General features: G+C 49.7%; 1 protein-coding gene across 1 annotated transcript in view; it reads right to left on the bottom strand.

Moving 5' to 3' along the window:
* The window catches only part of LOC143982098 (3 beta-hydroxysteroid dehydrogenase type 7-like), an 83,024-nt gene that overhangs the window by 27,178 nt on the left and 37,243 nt on the right, over positions 1-18,603 (bottom strand). Inside the window, exon 5 of the mRNA XM_077480521.1 lies at positions 2,704-2,803. Coding sequence (XP_077336647.1) covers positions 2,704-2,803 — 100 coding nt within the window. The remainder of the gene's footprint in view (positions 1-2,703; positions 2,804-18,603) is intronic.

The following is an 18,603-nucleotide window of genomic DNA, read 5'->3' as shown; positions in this document are numbered from 1 at the left end:
CATTTCAGAAGGATAGTAAAAGTATAGAATTCAGGATTTGTCACAGAAAGTAGGCGAGTGCTACACCGTTTTATTTATGCCTTGAAAGTAACTGTTTTGATAAACAATAAGCTCTTTAATTTGATTGTTACTACAGTGCTGCTCATTGTTATCCTTGCTGGAGAGGAATCTGTACCAAAGGATCTGTACTGCCTTATGCCAGGGGGGTCTTGGTGCTGGTTAGCAAATCTTTTCCATGTGTAGTGGAACAGATTCACACCGACCCTCAGGGCAAGTGCATGATAGTAGTTTTCACAGTTTGGGGCACAAGATATATTGTGGTAAATATATACATCCCACCTCCCTTCTCCACATCCACCTTATACACTATCCTGGAAAGGGTTACCCCATACTGCCCCGCTCGGCTGCTACTTATGGGCGATTTTAACACCATCCTAGCCACATACCTACCTAGCGGGCTGTCAGACCACTACCCCCTCCTTCTCAACATCCGCTCCCCCTCTTCCCAACCTCCGCCCTTTGGTGCCTGGGAACCCATTGGCTCCCCCACACCAACTTAACCAACACTATCCCACTTCACCTTACCAAATACTGGGAACTTAATGCAGGGTCCTCCTCCCCAGAGGTCACTTGGGATGCCTTCAAGGCCTTCACTTGGGGTCAATACATTTCCTCAATAGCTGGGATTTACAGAGAATAAGCTGCTACCACAACTGAGCTACAGAACAATGTTAGCACAACAAGACCTGCCCCCGATGGTGATGCCCAGCATAGTGTCTCCTTCGCTTGAATTGGTCTCTTCTCTCCCAGACATATTAGACGTATTTCAGCAATACTATAGCTTCCTTTACGCCTCCGTGTTGCCCTCGGATTTCAGGCCACAGGACCTGGCACCTTGGCTGGATCCCCTGATACTCGACTGGCTCTCGGATGCAGAGAGAGAAAATTTGGTGAGACCCATTACCCCGGAGGAGGTTTTACAGGCCATCAGCTCCTTTCCCGGTGGAAAATCCCCAGGCCTAGATGGTCTCCCTATAGAGTCCCAAAGGACCTTTTTTGCCTCTTGTCTAGTTGGAACTGGGATGAGCTCTCTCCTTGCCAGCACTCCCAGTGGTGTACTACAGGAGAGGACCCAGCCGAAGTCTTGAGTGGCACCCCTTATTTGTTGTCTGGTTACCCTCCTAGTTAGGTTGCCTTTGGGATTTAGGCACATTTAGCTTTTTTGGCTCCTCTGTAGTCAGCGGAGAGAGGTTTGATTGCTTTTGCTGTTCAATGTTCTGCTGGTTGCAGGCTTGACTACGTTCCCCTGATTTCTAGTGAGTTCTATTATCTAGTGGGTTGGAAAAGGCAGATCCTCAATTTGCATACAGCCTCAGCCAATCCCTGGGAGGAAGAGTTACCAGGAGGAGGGCTGAGGTGTGTATAAATAGGCTAGGACCTAGTACTGCAGGGTCCCTGTCCTGTGTGGGGAAGACCTAGCCTGAGCACTGTGGCTTTGGGTCACTTGGTTGAAGTTCACAGCAGTTCGTTGAGGTCCCAGATCAGGTAGGGCACCCTAGCCTATTCTCCAAAGTTGCTGGGAGCAGTTTGTCAGAAGTCCACTGAGGATCTGGCTTGAAAACTCATAGTACAGAAACTGGCTGGTACTGCAGGAAAACATTCAAGTACACAGGGCACAGCGAGTAAAGGCCTGGGAGTTAAAGATCCTAGTGACTGTTCTTATTAACATTTGGAAAGACTGTTCCAGAGATGCTGGCTCAGGTTTACTTTTGTATTGGAGTCCACAGAGCTGTAGTTCACCTATTACTAGTCTTGAAAGGGTGTCACCCTGAAGAGTCCAGTTATAGCCAGTACTTTTCACCAGGGCCAGACTGAGAATAAAAACCAGCCCTGGAAATAATCTTATACCAGCCCCATAGCATAATGTCACAGAGGCTGCATGGACATGGTACAGGAGAGGTCAGAGGCTGTGCAGACATGGTATAGGAGGTGATCATAGGCTGTGCAGACATGGTAAAGGAGAGTAACAGAAGGTGGTCAGAGGCTGTGGAGGGGTCTGGTCTTACCCGGCCATGATCTGGAGGGGCATGCTCCACTGCCGTGACTGCCGCCCAGCCATGCTTTTCACAAAACTTGGAGTCTCCCAAGGCTCACCCTGCACCCCAACAAGGTTTAACCAACATTAAAATAAAAAAAAGACACACACTGCCTGCCTGAGTTGTGAAAGTGTGGAACTGCTGTGTGCCTGGCTGCCTTGTACTTCCTGTAGGGAATCGAGCTTGGATCAAAACTGCTAGCCCGGTCTGGGAACTGTGCTACATATGGATCACACTTTGGATACCTTTAGTAAGGCAAAATCTGCACAGGTAACGAGAAATGCAGCAATAGCATGTACTATATGCACAATTACAGAACCCTGCATATACAATACCACTGCTTATTGTCTCCTGCTGGACAGTGTGGACAGGTTCTGCTGCTGTATGAGGGCCCATACAGACTTTATTCTGGTCATGGGATGAAGGTTACTGGAAACAAATACACGCAGGGCCCTCTGATTCCTCCTGTATTGAATTGTATTGTAACTGTACTGTCTGCACTCACGTTGTATATAAACTGTATAATACATATTAAAAGGTGTACAGCACATGAAATATAACTGCTCAAATGGACTGTATACTGAACCGTCTATTAAAAAATACATACCTGCTGACCATTAGCCAAGAGGGCTAATCTTTCGGCCTGAGCCTTTGTTTTACCGTAAGACAGTAACTGCTCACCATGATATATTGTGTCTTCTGTGACTCTTCAAAGAAAAAAAAAAAAAAGAAAAAAAAAGTTTTTTCATAAATATAGATGGCAAGAGATAGAATCCTACATCCATAGTCTTCATGCAAAGTCAAAAGCATATTTTTAAGAGTAAACAAAGAAAACCATGTACATAAACAGGTAAACTAAAAAGAACATTAATTTAAATAGTAAAAGGTGTGTGAAAAAACATGACCTCGATAGCTTTGTTATGAAAACGTAATTGGATTTTTTTCCATTTCATATAGTTTTTCGTTACTGTTGATACTAGGCAACTACCACCACAGTGCCCTACTCTCACTTTAGAAAATGTGCGTGTTCCTCGAGCATGGTAGTATGCAGCATTTAGTGCATTAACATGTGTTATGTTAGGACAGCCAATTTATTTTGAATGGACTGCCAACAAACCAAATGATGGACATGAACCATTTTTTCAGCACACCTTACCCCAATACACAGATCCCTCAAGTGTTCTTTAAGATTGCAAAAGACCTGGGGGAACATGGAGGAAAGAAACTCTGCAGTAGGCTATGTGGCAAACAGTGGGCTTGGGCAGATTGTGCTTGCCAATGGAAGTGGCTTAAGGGAGAAATATAACCAAAGCTCATTGAGCTGTACTTCTATGGATCACAGGAGTGCAATTCATTTTGTACTCCTGTGACCCGTTTTTAGCAGAGAGTGGGCTGAAGTTCGCTCTCTGCTGACGATTTCCCTGGAAATCCACTGTATTGACAACCGTCTCTGCCTCTCATCAAGCTGCCAAGAGCCTGAGATGGCTGCTCCGCCCCCTCCACAGCTCAGCACTCCAATGAGAGAGGAGGGAGAAGAGCAGAGAGATGTGACTGACAGTCTGCAGTTCTCTGCTCATGGAGCTCTGAAAACCGAGCAATTGGCAGTGTTCGATCACTCAGTTCTCAGTGTAGAGGCGCCAGGGGACAGATGCAGCATCAGACCGATGCTGCATCCACCGAGGCAAGTGTGATTCTCAAAAAGAAAAATGTTACTTCTCTTTTAAGAGAAATAGATGCATAGAGTCAGGGCTGGTGCAAGGATTTTTGAGACCCAAGGCGAAACCTAATTTTGCCTCCCCCCCCTTGGCACCACCCCTGACTCCCCCTTTGTCCTGCCCATGTATACCCCACACCTTTTTAATGGCTTCTACCATTTTGCTAGACCAGCTAGATTGGGAAATTTTACAGCCATCTTTTGGATCATATAATGCAGCCTCACCAGTGCCAATCAAATGCAGCTCATCAGTGTCCATCAAATGCAGCTCATCAGTGTCCATCAAAGGCAGCCTCACCAGGGCCCATCACAGGGGCAGCTTAGCAGTGCCCATCAAATGCAGCCTCATCAGTATACATCAAATGCAGCCTCAGTACACATCAAATGCAGCCTCAGTACACATCAAATGCAGCCTCAGTACACATCAAATGCAGCCTCAGTACACATCAAATGCAGCCTCAGTACACATCAAATGCAGGGGGGGGGGGGGGGGGGGGAGACCCTTACATCCAGCCCATGTGCTCGGTACGATGACATTCACTCAACTGGGCTCTGCATCCGATGACCCTACCAATGCCAGGAACAAACCCTGCCTCCGTTTCTTCAGGCTCCAGCTGTCACCAAGCTCGGAGCACCACTACTCTGGCTATAGAAGGTGACGCTGCCACTGTATAGGACAGGCCAGGAGGGTGAGCGGCCTCTATAACATGGGGGCAGGGGAAGAGCTGGCTGCACTGGGACAACAATCACTAGAGACTCAGACAGGTCAGTGATTAAAGGCGTGCAGAGGAGGTTTACTTCCGTCCCGCCGGAACACAGTCCTCCAGTGCTGCACCACCTCTGACACCATGTACGAATGAAGCGGCTGCCTGCTGAGTTATTTATATACTGCAGAGGAGAGTAAGAACACCAGCATCTGGGCTCCCTAGATGGCAGTGCCACCTAGTCTACCTGGTGGTAGTGTCGGCCCTGCATAGAGTCTGAGCCTACTTTCTGTATATACACATGCCAAAGTCCTTGTAGCCACAAAATATGCCTTCTTACTATGCCACAAGTGAAAGTTTCAAAGGCAGACATAAACCTCAGCACAAAGGATGGTCTTCCAAAAAATTAAACTCTTCCATTACACACTTTTCTATGCACAGATTATACAGAGAGCTAACATTTTGGCTAATCTCCCCTTAATCACTTGCAGACCAACCCATGTAAATATGCTGTTGCAGGGTGACGGCTCTACGCCGCATCACGTATTGTACATGTAGTTGATCTGGCATTACCATGCAGGGGCACACAAGTGTGCCCGCCACTCCATCTGTGCTGCGATTCAGTATAGCACAAGTTGGTCAGCAGGTCATGGCCAATGATTTATGGCTGGGACCTGCTGACTGGCTTAGCGAACCACAGTACAGAGCCCTGTGTTTACTAAACACAGGGCTCTGCACATGAAGCCGTGATGTTTATTGAAGCCCAACTCCACCTTTTCTTTCCCTTTAGTATACTTGAGCTGTCCTTTACTAATAGTAGAAGAAAAAAGAAGCCTCCATATATTTTAAGCTGAGCATCTCTCAGTCCCAAAAATGTAGCAACACAAAAAACCAAGTGGCCCATGGGGCTTTAACGAGAGTAATGCTTATACAAAAGTGCAACAAGGTTTATAAAAATACAACATTTTTATTCAAATTCGGCAAAACATGTATATAAAAATGGTAACTAGTGATGGACGAACTTCCGACGGGACGTTTCGCGAACGCGAAACGCGAACGGACACAAACGTTCGCGAAAACGACCGTTCGCCGCGGGCTCCATTGACTTCAATGGGAGGCGAATTTCGCAAACCTTTAGGTCGAATTTGCGGCCACGGGGTAATTATTAGGGGGTAGCACGTAGTCCCACCACCTGGACAATAGCATAATACATGTATGAGGTGAATTTGGGATCGATAACTACAAGCATTTTTTTTTTATTTGGGAAATTGTTCTGACAATTCAGGACTATGGAGCTAATGAAGGCAATGGAGGAGAGGGAAGGTCAGGGACCAGGGTAGGCAAACAAGAGGGTGCAGGAGATACAGAGCACTGACAGCAGCACCGTAATACAGAGCACTGACATCAGCACCGTGACATACAGCGCTGACAGCAGCTCCGTGACATACAGCGCTGACAGCAGCTCCGTGACATACAGCGCTGACAGCAGCTCCGTGACATACAGCGCTGACAGCAGCTCCGTGACATACAGCGCTGACAGCAGCTCCGTGACATACAGCGCTGACAGCAGCACCGTGACATACAGCGCTGACAGCAGCTCCGTGACATACAGCGCTGACAGCAGCTCCGTGACATACAGCGCTGACAGCAGCTCCGTGACATACAGCACTGACAGCAGCTCCGTGACATACAGCGCTGACAGCAGCTCCGTGACATACAGCGCTGACAGCAGCACCGTGACATACAGCGCTGACAGCAGCTCCGTGACATACAGCGCTGACAGCAGCTCCGTGACATACAGCGCTGACAGCAGCTCCGTGACATACAGCGCTGACAGCAGCTCCGTGACATACAGCGCTGACAGCAGCTCCGTGACATACAGCGCTGACAGCAGCACCGTGACATACAGCGCTGACAGCAGCTCCGTGACATACAGCGCTGACAGCAGCTCCGTGACATACAGCGCTGACAGCAGCTCCGTGACATACAGCACTGACAGCAGCTCCGTGACATACAGCGCTGACAGCAGCTCCGTGACATACAGCGCTGACAGCAGCACCGTGACATACAGCGCTGACAGCAGCTCCGTGACATACAGCGCTGACAGCAGCTCCGTGACATACAGCGCTGACAGCAGCTCCGTGACATACAGCGCTGACAGCAGCTCCGTGACATACAGCGCTGACAGCAGCTCCGTGACATACAGCGCTGACAGCAGCTCCGTGACATACAGCGCTGACAGCAGCTCCGTGACATACAGCGCTGACAGCAGCACCGTGACATACAGCGCTGACAGCAGCTCCGTGACATACAGCGCTGACAGCAGCTCCGTGACATACAGCGCTGACAGCAGCTCCGTGACATACAGCGCTGACAGCAGCTCCGTGACATACAGCGCTGACAGCAGCTCCGTGACATACAGCGCTGACAGCAGCTCCGTGACATACAGCGCTGACAGCAGCTCCGTGACATACAGCGCTGACATCAGCACCGTGACATACAGCGCTGACAGCAGCTCCGTGACATACAGCGCTGACAGCAGCTCCGTGACATACAGCGCTGACAGCAGCTCCGTGACATACAGCGCTGACAGCAGCTCCGTGACATACAGCGCTGACAGCAGCTCCGTGACATACAGCGCTGACAGCAGCACCGTGACATACAGCGCTGACAGCAGCTCCGTGACATACAGCGCTGACAGCAGCTCCGTGACATACAGCGCTGACAGCAGCTCCGTGACATACAGCACTGACAGCAGCTCCGTGACATACAGCGCTGACAGCAGCTCCGTGACATACAGCGCTGACAGCAGCACCGTGACATACAGCGCTGACAGCAGCTCCGTGACATACAGCGCTGACAGCAGCTCCGTGACATACAGCGCTGACAGCAGCTCCGTGACATACAGCGCTGACAGCAGCTCCGTGACATACAGCGCTGACAGCAGCTCCGTGACATACAGCGCTGACAGCAGCTCCGTGACATACAGCGCTGACAGCAGCTCCGTGACATACAGCGCTGACAGCAGCTCCGTGACATACAGCGCTGACAGCAGCTCCGTGACATACAGCGCTGACAGCAGCTCCGTGACATACAGCGCTGACAGCAGCTCCGTGACATACAGCGCTGACAGCAGCTCCGTGACATACAGCGCTGACATCAGCACCGTGACATACAGCGCTGACAGCAGCTCCGTGACATACAGCGCTGACAGCAGCTCCGTGACATACAGCGCTGACAGCAGCTCCGTGACATACAGCGCTGACAGCAGCTCCGTGACATACAGCGCTGACAGCAGCTCCGTGACATACAGCGCTGACAGCAGCACCGTGACATACAGCGCTGACAGCAGCTCCGTGACATACAGCGCTGACAGCAGCTCCGTGACATACAGCGCTGACAGCAGCTCCGTGACATACAGCACTGACAGCAGCTCCGTGACATACAGCGCTGACAGCAGCTCCGTGACATACAGCGCTGACAGCAGCACCGTGACATACAGCGCTGACAGCAGCTCCGTGACATACAGCGCTGACAGCACCTCCGTGACATACAGCGCTGACAGCAGCTCCGTGACATACAGCGCTGACAGCAGCTCCGTGACATACAGCGCTGACAGCAGCTCCGTGACATACAGCGCTGACAGCAGCTCCGTGACATACAGCGCTGACAGCAGCTCCGTGACATACAGCGCTGACAGCAGCTCCGTGACATACAGCGCTGACAGCAGCTCCGTGACATACAGCGCTGACAGCAGCTCCGTGACATACAGCGCTGACAGCAGCTCCGTGACATACAGCGCTGACAGCAGCTCCGTGACATACAGCGCTGACAGCAGCTCCGTGACATACAGCGCTGACAGCAGCTCCGTGACATACAGCGCTGACAGCAGCACCGTAAGCAGCCCCAGGAGGAAGTCAGCACAGCACAGGGATGGTGTGATCCCCTCATAATAAGAACCCCCAGGAGGAAGTCAGCACAGCACAGGGATGGTGGGAGCCCCTCATAATAAGAACACCCAGGAGGAAGTCAGCACAGCACAGGGATGGTGGGAACCCCTCATAATAAGCAGCCCCAGTAGAAATATGACACCGCTCAACCTCTTCAAAGAGGAGGGTAGGGGCATATAGTACGGTGTGCTTTTTTGGGTCAGGGAAGTGAGCCAAATGAATTAAGAAGGTCTGTGTGCTTGATTCCAAAAATTGTTTATAGACATATACATGGTCTACTGATCACATGTGTTGAATTCCTCCGAGATCCATGCCTCATTCATTTTTAGAAATGTGAGGTAGTTAACACTGTGGTGAGCTAGGCGAGTACGCTTATCGGTCACAATCCCCCCTGCTGCGCTGAACGTCCTTTCGGACAGGACACTGGATGAGGGGCAAGCCAACAGTTCGATTGCAAATTGGGCAAGCTCTGGCCAGAGGTCAAGCCTGCCCACCCAGTAGTCTAGGGGTTCATCACTCCTCAGAGCGTCCACATCGGCCGTTAACCCAATGTAGTCGGACACCTGACGGTCTAGGCGTTCCCTGATGCTGGATCCGGATGACACCTGTCGATGGGTCGGCTGAAAGAATGACCTCATATCCGAAGTCACCAACACATCTTCAAACCGGCCTCTTCTTGCAGGCGCTGTTGGATTGGTACCCGCAAATCCTTCTCTGGGAGTGGGAATTGCTCCTCTGCCAGCGCACGCAAAAGCAGAATGCAGCATTTCTCGAAGCAAGGCCTGGAAGTGCTGCATTCTGACAGCCCTCTGCGACGGCGGTAACATTTCCGCCATTTTGTGTTTGTACCGGGGGTCTAAGTACGTTGCCACCCAGTACTGGTCCTTGACCCTCATGCTTTTTATACGGGGGTCCCTATTAAAACACTGGAGCATGAAGGCCCCCATTTGCACTAAAGTGGAAGCGGTGTGGTGGCCTGGCTCCTGCTCATCATCCAGGATAATGTCGTCCTCTTCATTCTCCTCTCCCCATCCTCGCACAACAGGGATCCCAGAAAGGTTTAAAGCATGCTCTTCTTGCTCCTGCTCATCCGCCCCGGCACCATCCTCCTCTGACTCCTCATCAGACTCCTGTTGTTGACTTGTCTCAGATAGAGTAGCCCCCCCTGGGAATTCATCCAGCATTGCGACTTCCTCATCTTCCCGCTCCTGCTCCTCCACAGCCTGATCAATGACACGACGCAATGCACGCTCCAGAAAGAAGGCATAAGGTACCATGTCACTGATGGCGCCATGGCTGCGACTGACCAGTTTGGTGATCTCCTCAAATGGCCGCAGAAGTCTGCATGTGTCGCGCATGAGCAGCCACTGGCGCGGTGAAAAAAAACCCAGCTCCCCAGAACCGTTTCTTTCGCAGAGTTCATACAGGTAGACGTTAACTGCACGTTTCTGCTGGAGCAGCCTATCAAGCATATAGAAGGTTGAGTTCCATCGCGTCGGGCAATCGCAAATAAGACGTCTGACCGGCAGATGGTGTCGCCGCTGAATGTCAGCAAGGCGAGCCATGGCCGTGTAAGATCTTCTGAAATGGGCCGAGATTTTCCTTGCCTGCCGCAAGATGTCCTGGACCCCAGGGTATTTGACAAGGAATCGCTGCACGACCAAGTTTAAGACGTGTGCCATGCACGGCACGTGCGTGATTTTGCCCTGTTTCAATGCGCTAAGCAGATTGGCACCGTTGTCACACACCACTTTACCAACTGTCAAATTGAGCGGTGTTAGCCACTCATCTGCCTGTGAACGCAAAGCTGAAAGGAGTGCCGGGCCAGTGTGGCTCTTTGCTTCCAGGCACAACAGACGCAGCACGGCATGGCAACGTCTCACCTGGCATGTGGAATAGGTTCTGGGGAGCTTGGGCGGTGCAGTGGAAGAGACGCTAGCAGCGGAAAAGGAGGAGGCAGCTGAGGAGGAGAGGGAGGAGGATGGAGTAGGAGGAGGAGAAGAAGAGTCAGGCCTGCATGCAATCCGTGGCGGTAAAACCAAATCTACACGGGTGCCACGGGTTACATGCTTGACGGCCGTCAGAAGGTTCACCCAGTGGGCAGTAAAACTGATATACCTTCCCTGCCCGTGTTTGCTAGACCACGTGTCTGTGGTCAGATGTATCTTGGCACCGACACTGTGTGCCAGAGATACATTCACTTGCCGCTGAACATGGCCATATAGCTCTGGGATGCCCTTCTCTGAGAAATACTTCCTTCCTGGGACCTTCCATTGTGGTGTTCCAATGGCCACAAATTTGCGAAAGGCCTCCGAGTCCACCAGTTTATATGGCAGTAGTTGGCGGGCTATGAGTTCTGACAAGCCAGCCGCCAACCGTTGGGCAAGAGGGTTATCCGGCGTCATCATTTTTTTACGCTCAAACATTAGGCCCACGGAAGCCTGCCTTTTTGCAGAAAAATGTGAGCTTGGCGTGATGGAAGGTGGAGTGGAGGACAATTGTGAGGAGAGAGGAGAAGGAGAAGTAGAAGACGAGGCTGGACGGTGAGAGCCTGCAGTGTGGCTTTGTGTGTTCCGTTGCTCCCACTGGGCTCGGTGATGGCTGCTCATGTGCCTTCTTAAGGCGGTCGTCCCTAGGTGAGTATTGGGCTTACCGCGACTAACGCGTTGACTGCAAAGATTGCAGATGGCAACGCTATTGTCAGCAGCGGACACGTTAAAAAAAGCCCACACTGCGGAGCCATGTGCCGGTGTCCTGGGAGCGCCAGATGTGACCGTACATGGTCGATGACTCGCTCCTGATACATTTGCAGTCTGCTTTGTCCCTGCTGTGCAATGTAAGTCATTGCTGCTTCTCCTCCCTATCTGCTGGTCCATATCTCCCTCTGAACTCCCCTCCTCTTCCTCTCTTGTGGGCACCCACGTGACATCACTAGACACGTCATCATCAACGTCACCTTCCCCACCGCTATAAGTAGAGTAGGCAGCAACACCGGGGACCAACCTCCTCCTTGGGCTGATCTGGGTACTGGCGTCAGACTGCTGAGTAGCGCTTGTTGCTACCTCCTCTTCCTGATCCAATACCAAGAGTGGCTGCGCATCAGAAATGTCCTCTTGATATGGATCGGAAAATAATTCCAGTGACTCAAGCGGAAGGTATGTGGTGGTGGTGGTGGTGGTCGTGTTGTTGGTGGTAGTGTCTTTGGGGGTGCACATAGCAGAGAGTGAAGAAGAGGGTGCAGATCGAGAGGATGAGGAGGGTGCAGAAGAGTAAGGCTGAGCGAGCCACTCAACCAAGTCTGGTGCATCCTTTAAAGTAATTGAACGCACCTTCTGCAACTTCCCACTTTGGCTCAAGCCTGTTGCTCCTGCCCTACCCCTACCACCCCTGCGGAAGGGCCTGCCTCTTCCTCTGCATGTCATTTTTTAAATGACCCTGTGACAAAACTCTTAGTCCCTATACCGCTGAAGGACTGCTGCAGTATAGGTGAGCGGTCAGCAGTGGTGCACGTCAACCCTATCTATTGTGGACCTATAGCGGTCCTTACAGAACAGCAGACTGTACCGCACTCAAGCCTATGTACCGTAGCACCCTATACCAAGTTACCAGTCCTTATAAGAACTTTTGTGGACCAAGCAGGTTGTGTATTAGTGTTTAGCAGACTGTACGTCAGTCCCTATACCGCTGAAGGACTGCTGCAGTATAGGGCAGCGGTCAGCAGTGGTGCACGTCAACCCTATCTATTGTGGACCGATAGCGGTCCTTACAGAACAGCAGACTGTACCGCACTCAAGCCTATGTACCGTAGCACCCTATACCAAGTTACCAGTCCTTATAAGAACTTTTGTGGACCAAGCAGGTTGTGTATTAGTGTTTAGCAGACTGTACGTCAGTCCCTATACCGCTGAAGGACTGCTGCAGTATAGGGCAGCGGTCAGCAGTGGTGCACGTCAACCCTATCTATTGTGGACCGATAGCGGTCCTTACAGAACAGCAGACTGTACCGCACTCAAGCCTATGTACCGTAGCACCCTATACCAAGTTACCAGTCCTTATAAGAACTTTTGTGGAACAAGCAGGTTGTGTGTTAGTGATTAGCAGACTGTACGTCAGTCCCTATACCAATGAAGGACTGCTGCAGTATAGGGCAGCGGTCAGCAGTAGTGCACGGCAACCCTATGTATTGTGGACCGATAGCGGTCCTTACAGAACAGCAGACTGTACCGCACTCAAGCCTATGTACCGTAGCACCCTATACCAAGTTACCAGTCCTTATAAGAACTTTTGTGGACCAAGCAGGTTGTGTATTAGTGTTTAGCAGACTGTACGTCAGTCCCTATACCGCTGAAGGACTGCTGCAGTATAGGGCAGCGGTCAGCAGTGGTGCACGTCAACCCTATGTATTGTGGACCGATAGCGGTCCTTACAGAACAGCAGACTGTAACGCACTCAGGCCTATGTACCGTAGCACCCTATACCAAGTTACCAGTCCTTATAAGAACTTTTGTGGACCAAGCAGGTTGTGTGTTAGTGATTAGCAGACTGTACGTCAGTCCCTATACCAATGAAGGACTGCTGCAGTATAGGGCAGCGGTCAGCAGTAGTGCACGGCAACCCTATGTATTGTGGACCGATAGCGGTCCTTACAGAACAGCAGACTGTAACGCACTCAGGCCTATGTACCGTAGCACCCTATACCAAGTTACCAGTCCTTATAAAAACTTTTGTGGACCAAGCAGGTTGTGTGTTAGTGTTTAGCAGACTGTGCGTCAGTCCCTATACCGCTGAAGGACTGCTGCAGTATAGGGCAGCGGTCAGCAGTGGTGCACGTCAACCCTATCTATTGTGGACCGATAGCGGTCCTTACAGAACAGCAGACTGTACCGCACTCAAGCCTATGTACCGTAGCACCCTATACCAAGTTACCAGTCCTTATAAGAACTTTTGTGGACCAAGCAGGTTGTGTATTAGTGTTTAGCAGACTGTACGTCAGTCCCTATACCGCTGAAGGACTGCTGCAGTATAGGGCAGCGGTCAGCAGTGGTGCACGTCAACCCTATGTATTGTGGACCGATAGCGGTCCTTACAGAACAGCAGACTGTAACGCACTCAGGCCTATGTACCGTAGCACCCTATACCAAGTTACCAGTCCTTATAAGAACTTTTGTGGACCAAGCAGGTTGTGTGTTAGTGATTAGCAGACTGTACGTCAGTCCCTATACCAATGAAGGACTGCTGCAGTATAGGGCAGCGGTCAGCAGTAGTGCACGGCAACCCTATGTATTGTGGACCGATAGCGGTCCTTACAGAACAGCAGACTGTACTGCACTCAGGCCTATGTACCGTAGCACCCTATACCAAGTTACCAGTCCTTATAAAAACTTTTGTGGACCAAGCAGGTTGTGTGTTAGTGTTTAGCAGACTGTGCGTCAGTCCCTATACCGCTGAAGGACTGCTGCAGTATAGGGCAGCGGTCAGCAGTAGTGCACGGCAACCCTATGTATTGTGGACCGATAGCGGTCCTTACAGAACAGCAGACTGTAACGCACTCAGGCCTATGTACCGTAGCACCCTATACCAAGTTACCAGTCCTTATAAGAACTTTTGTGGACCAAGCAGGTTGTGTGTTAGTGATTAGCAGACTGTACGTCAGTCCCTATACCAATGAAGGACTGCTGCAGTATAGGGCAGCGGTCAGCAGTAGTGCACGGCAACCCTATGTATTGTGGACCGATAGCGGTCCTTACAGAACAGCAGACTGTACCGCACCCAAGCCTATGTACCGTAGCACCCTAGACAGACCAAGTTACCAGTCCTGATAAAGAGCTTTGTGGAACAAGTGAGTTGTGAATGATTAGCAGACTGCAGCAGAAGGGCAGCAGTCAAGTATAATATTCTTTCTATATTTGGAAGAAAGAATATTATACGTGTACAAGCCTATTACCGTACCACTGATACCAGTCCTGAAAAGAACCTTTGTGGAACTAATAGTAACAGCAAGTCTTTAAAATTATCCTCACTGCCTGACACACTGCTTCCTGCCTGTCCCTATACAAATTGGCAAAAAAGAGTAGGCTGGAACGATTAGCTGGAACAGCTCTTTTGTGGACCTGATAGTAACAGCTAATGATGATGATGATGATGATGATGAAGAAAGACTAATCTGGCTGAGCTGTCCCTAAAATAGCAGCATACAGCGCTCTGTCCCTTTATCTAAACTGACAAAAGAAACTCAGGCTGCTGACCTAACACCTATACCAGTCCTGAAAAGAACTTTTGTGTACCAAATAGCTAGCGTTTTCTCTGTCCCTACTCCACACAGGATCCTTTCCCTACAGTGACAGAAGAAAGAATGTAAAATGGCCACCGGATCGGGTGTATTTATAGGTTAGGGGGAATGTCCAAGTGTCCATGAGCTGTCATGTCTCAATTGGTTGTCCTGTAACACATGATAAACGTGTCACGAAAGGTTAAAGTTCTTGTATACATTAAACACGTAAGTCCGCCGGGGCGAACGACGGAAAAAGGCGTTCGAACCCGCGGACGGCGAAAGTCGGAAATTCGCCGCGAAACGACCGCCGGGCGAACCGTTCGGCCATCACTAATGGTAACAAACATCTCTACTTAAAAAAGGGCGAATGATATACAAGGTAGTGAGTCATTCACCAGATTGCATCTAAATTGCCCGCCTGATAAATGGAATACTGTGGCAATGCTGAAGCTGTAGTCTCTAAGAGGAGGAACATCCAGACAAAGCCACAAGATTGGTAATGTAACGTGTAGAGGTGGAGCCTGGCGGTGGGATCATCTATACATATGTAAGATCTGCTGGATTAGGTTTCTATGCTTGTTTTTAATTCAGTAAATGTGAGTGAATTGTATGAAGCTGGGGTTACGAGGTTTGTTCTGATTAACACCCAGGTACTGCACTATTGTCTTCTTGTCTCTTTATGTCATCTTGGAACTGTCGGTGATCAGTGTGGAGCCACTCTTAAAAAGGGGAATCGTAGTGTTCTATGCTTACTTGACCATGCTAGGGTCTAAGATGGAGGTGAGCCTTCATTGAAGGGGGCACTAAGCACGGGGCACACATTTCACATTTAAGACTCTTTTGGGAACCATTTTTAAGAAGAATTGTGTTTCTTTTTAGTTATTTATTAAAATATGTGCTTTTTTAATAATAGGAGTTATATAGCAGCACTATTACAATTATATTTTTACATTTGCTGTGGACGTGGGAACACAGAGGCAATAGCAGCAGCTACATTCATCTATTCATTAGGTGGCAGCGCGCAACTATTTTTCTATTGTTCAGTCATAAAGCATGTTACCTGGCATAGGCGACAGGTCCACCGCTAGTGAGGGGGGGGGTGGTCCATGCTCTGGCTCCCTCCCTGGCAGTCTGTTTCCCAAAGTAATTGGGACCAAGCCCAATGTACCTAGCCACATGGTACGGGAGAGAAAAGGAAATAAGTGAGCATGCTTGGCGGGACCTTATTCTTTCACTGGGAGTGAGGTGGCAGAGGTTGGCTGAACTGGTGGAGTGTGTGGACTCAGCAGAGTCCCTCCTAAATGCAAGATACACAAGGCCGGTAAGTAGTCAGTGGTGTCGATATGGGGGTGCGGCCCGCACCCTTGCGACACCGGCCAAAGGGGTGACACAGGGGCTTTTTTCAACTGGAACTTGGCAGAAGAGAGTCTGACACTGGCCCTGTGCTTTCCATTCGCTATTGTCACTTCTAAGCACAGAAGCCAGGCTTCTGTATTTAGAAGTGACAGCACTCCTGTCCGGCCACTGCACTGAACCCTCCTCGGGAGTAGTGTTGGTACTACTAATGCTGGCCACAAACTGATTTTTGGCCCCCGCAGCATCTCTCGCAACTGCCCATCACACCAAGCTGGGGAAGCCATTGCTGGGCAGCTCCTCCTTGGCTCTGATGTGTCTTATGACAGGTCGTGAGGAGGAGCCTGGGAGGCGAGGCATCTAACCCGCTGCATTGAGCCACGCCAAAGCTGAGGTCTGTGTTTGGAGGGGAAAAGTTTGCCAATTAAACAGGAAGGGGGAAGACAGTGCTGCAAAGGATGGCAATTTAGGGGTGGAACTCTCCACCCAGCACCCACCTGAACTCTCCAACCTGTACCTAGCACCCTCCAGAACCCTGCACTCTTTATGTAGCACCCTCCTGGTATTTAATGACCCTTTAGGACCCTCCCACACCCAGTTGATGTGCATGCTCTAGAAATGCACTGCCTGCTCAGTGCCCTACTCTCTGTCCTGCTGTCACTCTGCAGTGGCAGGATAGGGCACTGTAGCAGGCTAGGCAGGGCGGGGAGGGGATGGAGACACCATGTTTTACCGCACCAGGTGCCACCAACCCTAGTGACACCCCTGTGTAGTAACACGGGACAACACACTTCACAATGGAATGTTTAACTACTCCACACAGTGTATGGCTCAGCTCTAAGTCGGGGTTCCGCCATCATTTTGACTTTCACATGAATACAGCCCTCCCTGGTCCTGGGCATTGATGAGCGTGCACGTGGGAGAAAGGTACCCCCATGTGCAGAGCGGGTAGGTCCTACCCACAAGCTGGTCTTTGTAAAAACCCCTGTGTATGATAAATGGTTTGTCTCAAACCTCTAAAGCCGGCCATAGATGGATTTAAATTTGGTGCGTTTAGGAGGAACCTAACAAATTTTCATCCATCTATGGGCATTTGGATCGACTTCAGTACAACCAGTCTTGTTATTTGTACAATCCCTGCAGCCAGGTTTACCTGGCAGTAGTGATCATTGTATTCAGAAAAAGGGGGAAACCTCACACTTTCAGAATACAATAGCGCAGCTGGTTGTTGAGGAAATCAAGTGATTTTCTTTCCTTCCACCCCAGGTTGAATTAAAGAAAAATGCATACTGTATGGCCAGCCTAACTGCTACATCTGCAGGAGAGCATGTTCAATAAAACAGATTTACTGGCAAGATCACCAGGCAAAAATAAAAGAAAGCCTAAAAAAAGAAAACTGATGCAGCCATCACATCCAAAACTTGGTAAACTGCAATAATAAAATTGTTTGTCCATAGAAAAAAATATGTGCAAATATGTTCACTTTGAGGTCACCAAAAAACATGAGGGCATTCCTTGCAGTTATAAAAAAAATCCCCTTTTAGATCTAATTGACATGCTTACAAGATACATGAAATAGCTTTGGTGGCTGCAAAAAGTGACAGTCTGAAAAAAAAAAAAAAAAAACAGAAGAAAAAATAAAAAGTTATTACATTACTGTATGGATTAATTTTTTCTTTTTTTTTTTCTTTTTTTTCCCGGAAGAGACTTAGAAAGTCTCTTGGCTTCTCGCTTGAAAAACAAACTGAAAAATTAAATCGTTAGTAATGCAGGACTCGAAAGAGCCATTTATCAGGCGATTATGTATCATTACTGATAGATAAAACTGTGGCCATCAAATGCAGCCTCACTGTGCCCTTCAAATGCAACCTCACTGTGCCCATCATATGCAGCCAATTACATCCACATTTCAAGTAAAATAAAACAATTTAACATAATGTGTCCCCATCAGCATCCCCCCTACACAAGGTGTCCTCATCAGAGTCCCCCTATACATCAGGTGCCCCCCTTTACATCAGGTGTCCCCATCAGCATCCCCCTATAAATCAGGAGTCTTCATCCAATTCCCTCTTTACATTAGATGTCCCCATCAGAGTCCCCCTTTACATTAGATTTCCCTCTCTCCCACCGTTGTACTCACAGCAAGTCGCCTGTCTTCCACCTTCCGATGGCCAGGAGGAGTCAGAGAAAGGAAGTGAAGGCACAGGACCCGCTAATCTCACACCACAGCAGGGAACAATGCTATAAAGGGAGTTTTCAGGGCACAGCTATGTGTCCAGCGTCCTGCACACACTTCAGAGTCGGTTCACACTGAGGCAGCACGACTTGCAGCGTGACTGCCTCAGGCGACCGGGATCCGACTTTAGCGGCGACTTGCAAAATTACTTCTGTATAGAAGTCAATGCAAGTCTCCCCAAAAGTCGTACAGGAACCTTTTTCTAAGTCAGAGCGACTTGAGTCACTCCTATTAGAACGGTTCCATTGCACAGAATGGGATGCGACTTGTCAGGCGGCT

This window comes from Lithobates pipiens, unplaced genomic scaffold, assembly GCF_037356315.1.
Source record: "Lithobates pipiens isolate NorthernLeopardFrog02 unplaced genomic scaffold, aLitPip1_a1.2 Scaffold_16, whole genome shotgun sequence".
NCBI lineage: Eukaryota > Metazoa > Chordata > Amphibia > Anura > Ranidae > Lithobates > Lithobates pipiens.
Note: the sequence above shows the minus strand (reverse complement) of the source record. Positions and strands in the feature narration are given on the sequence as shown.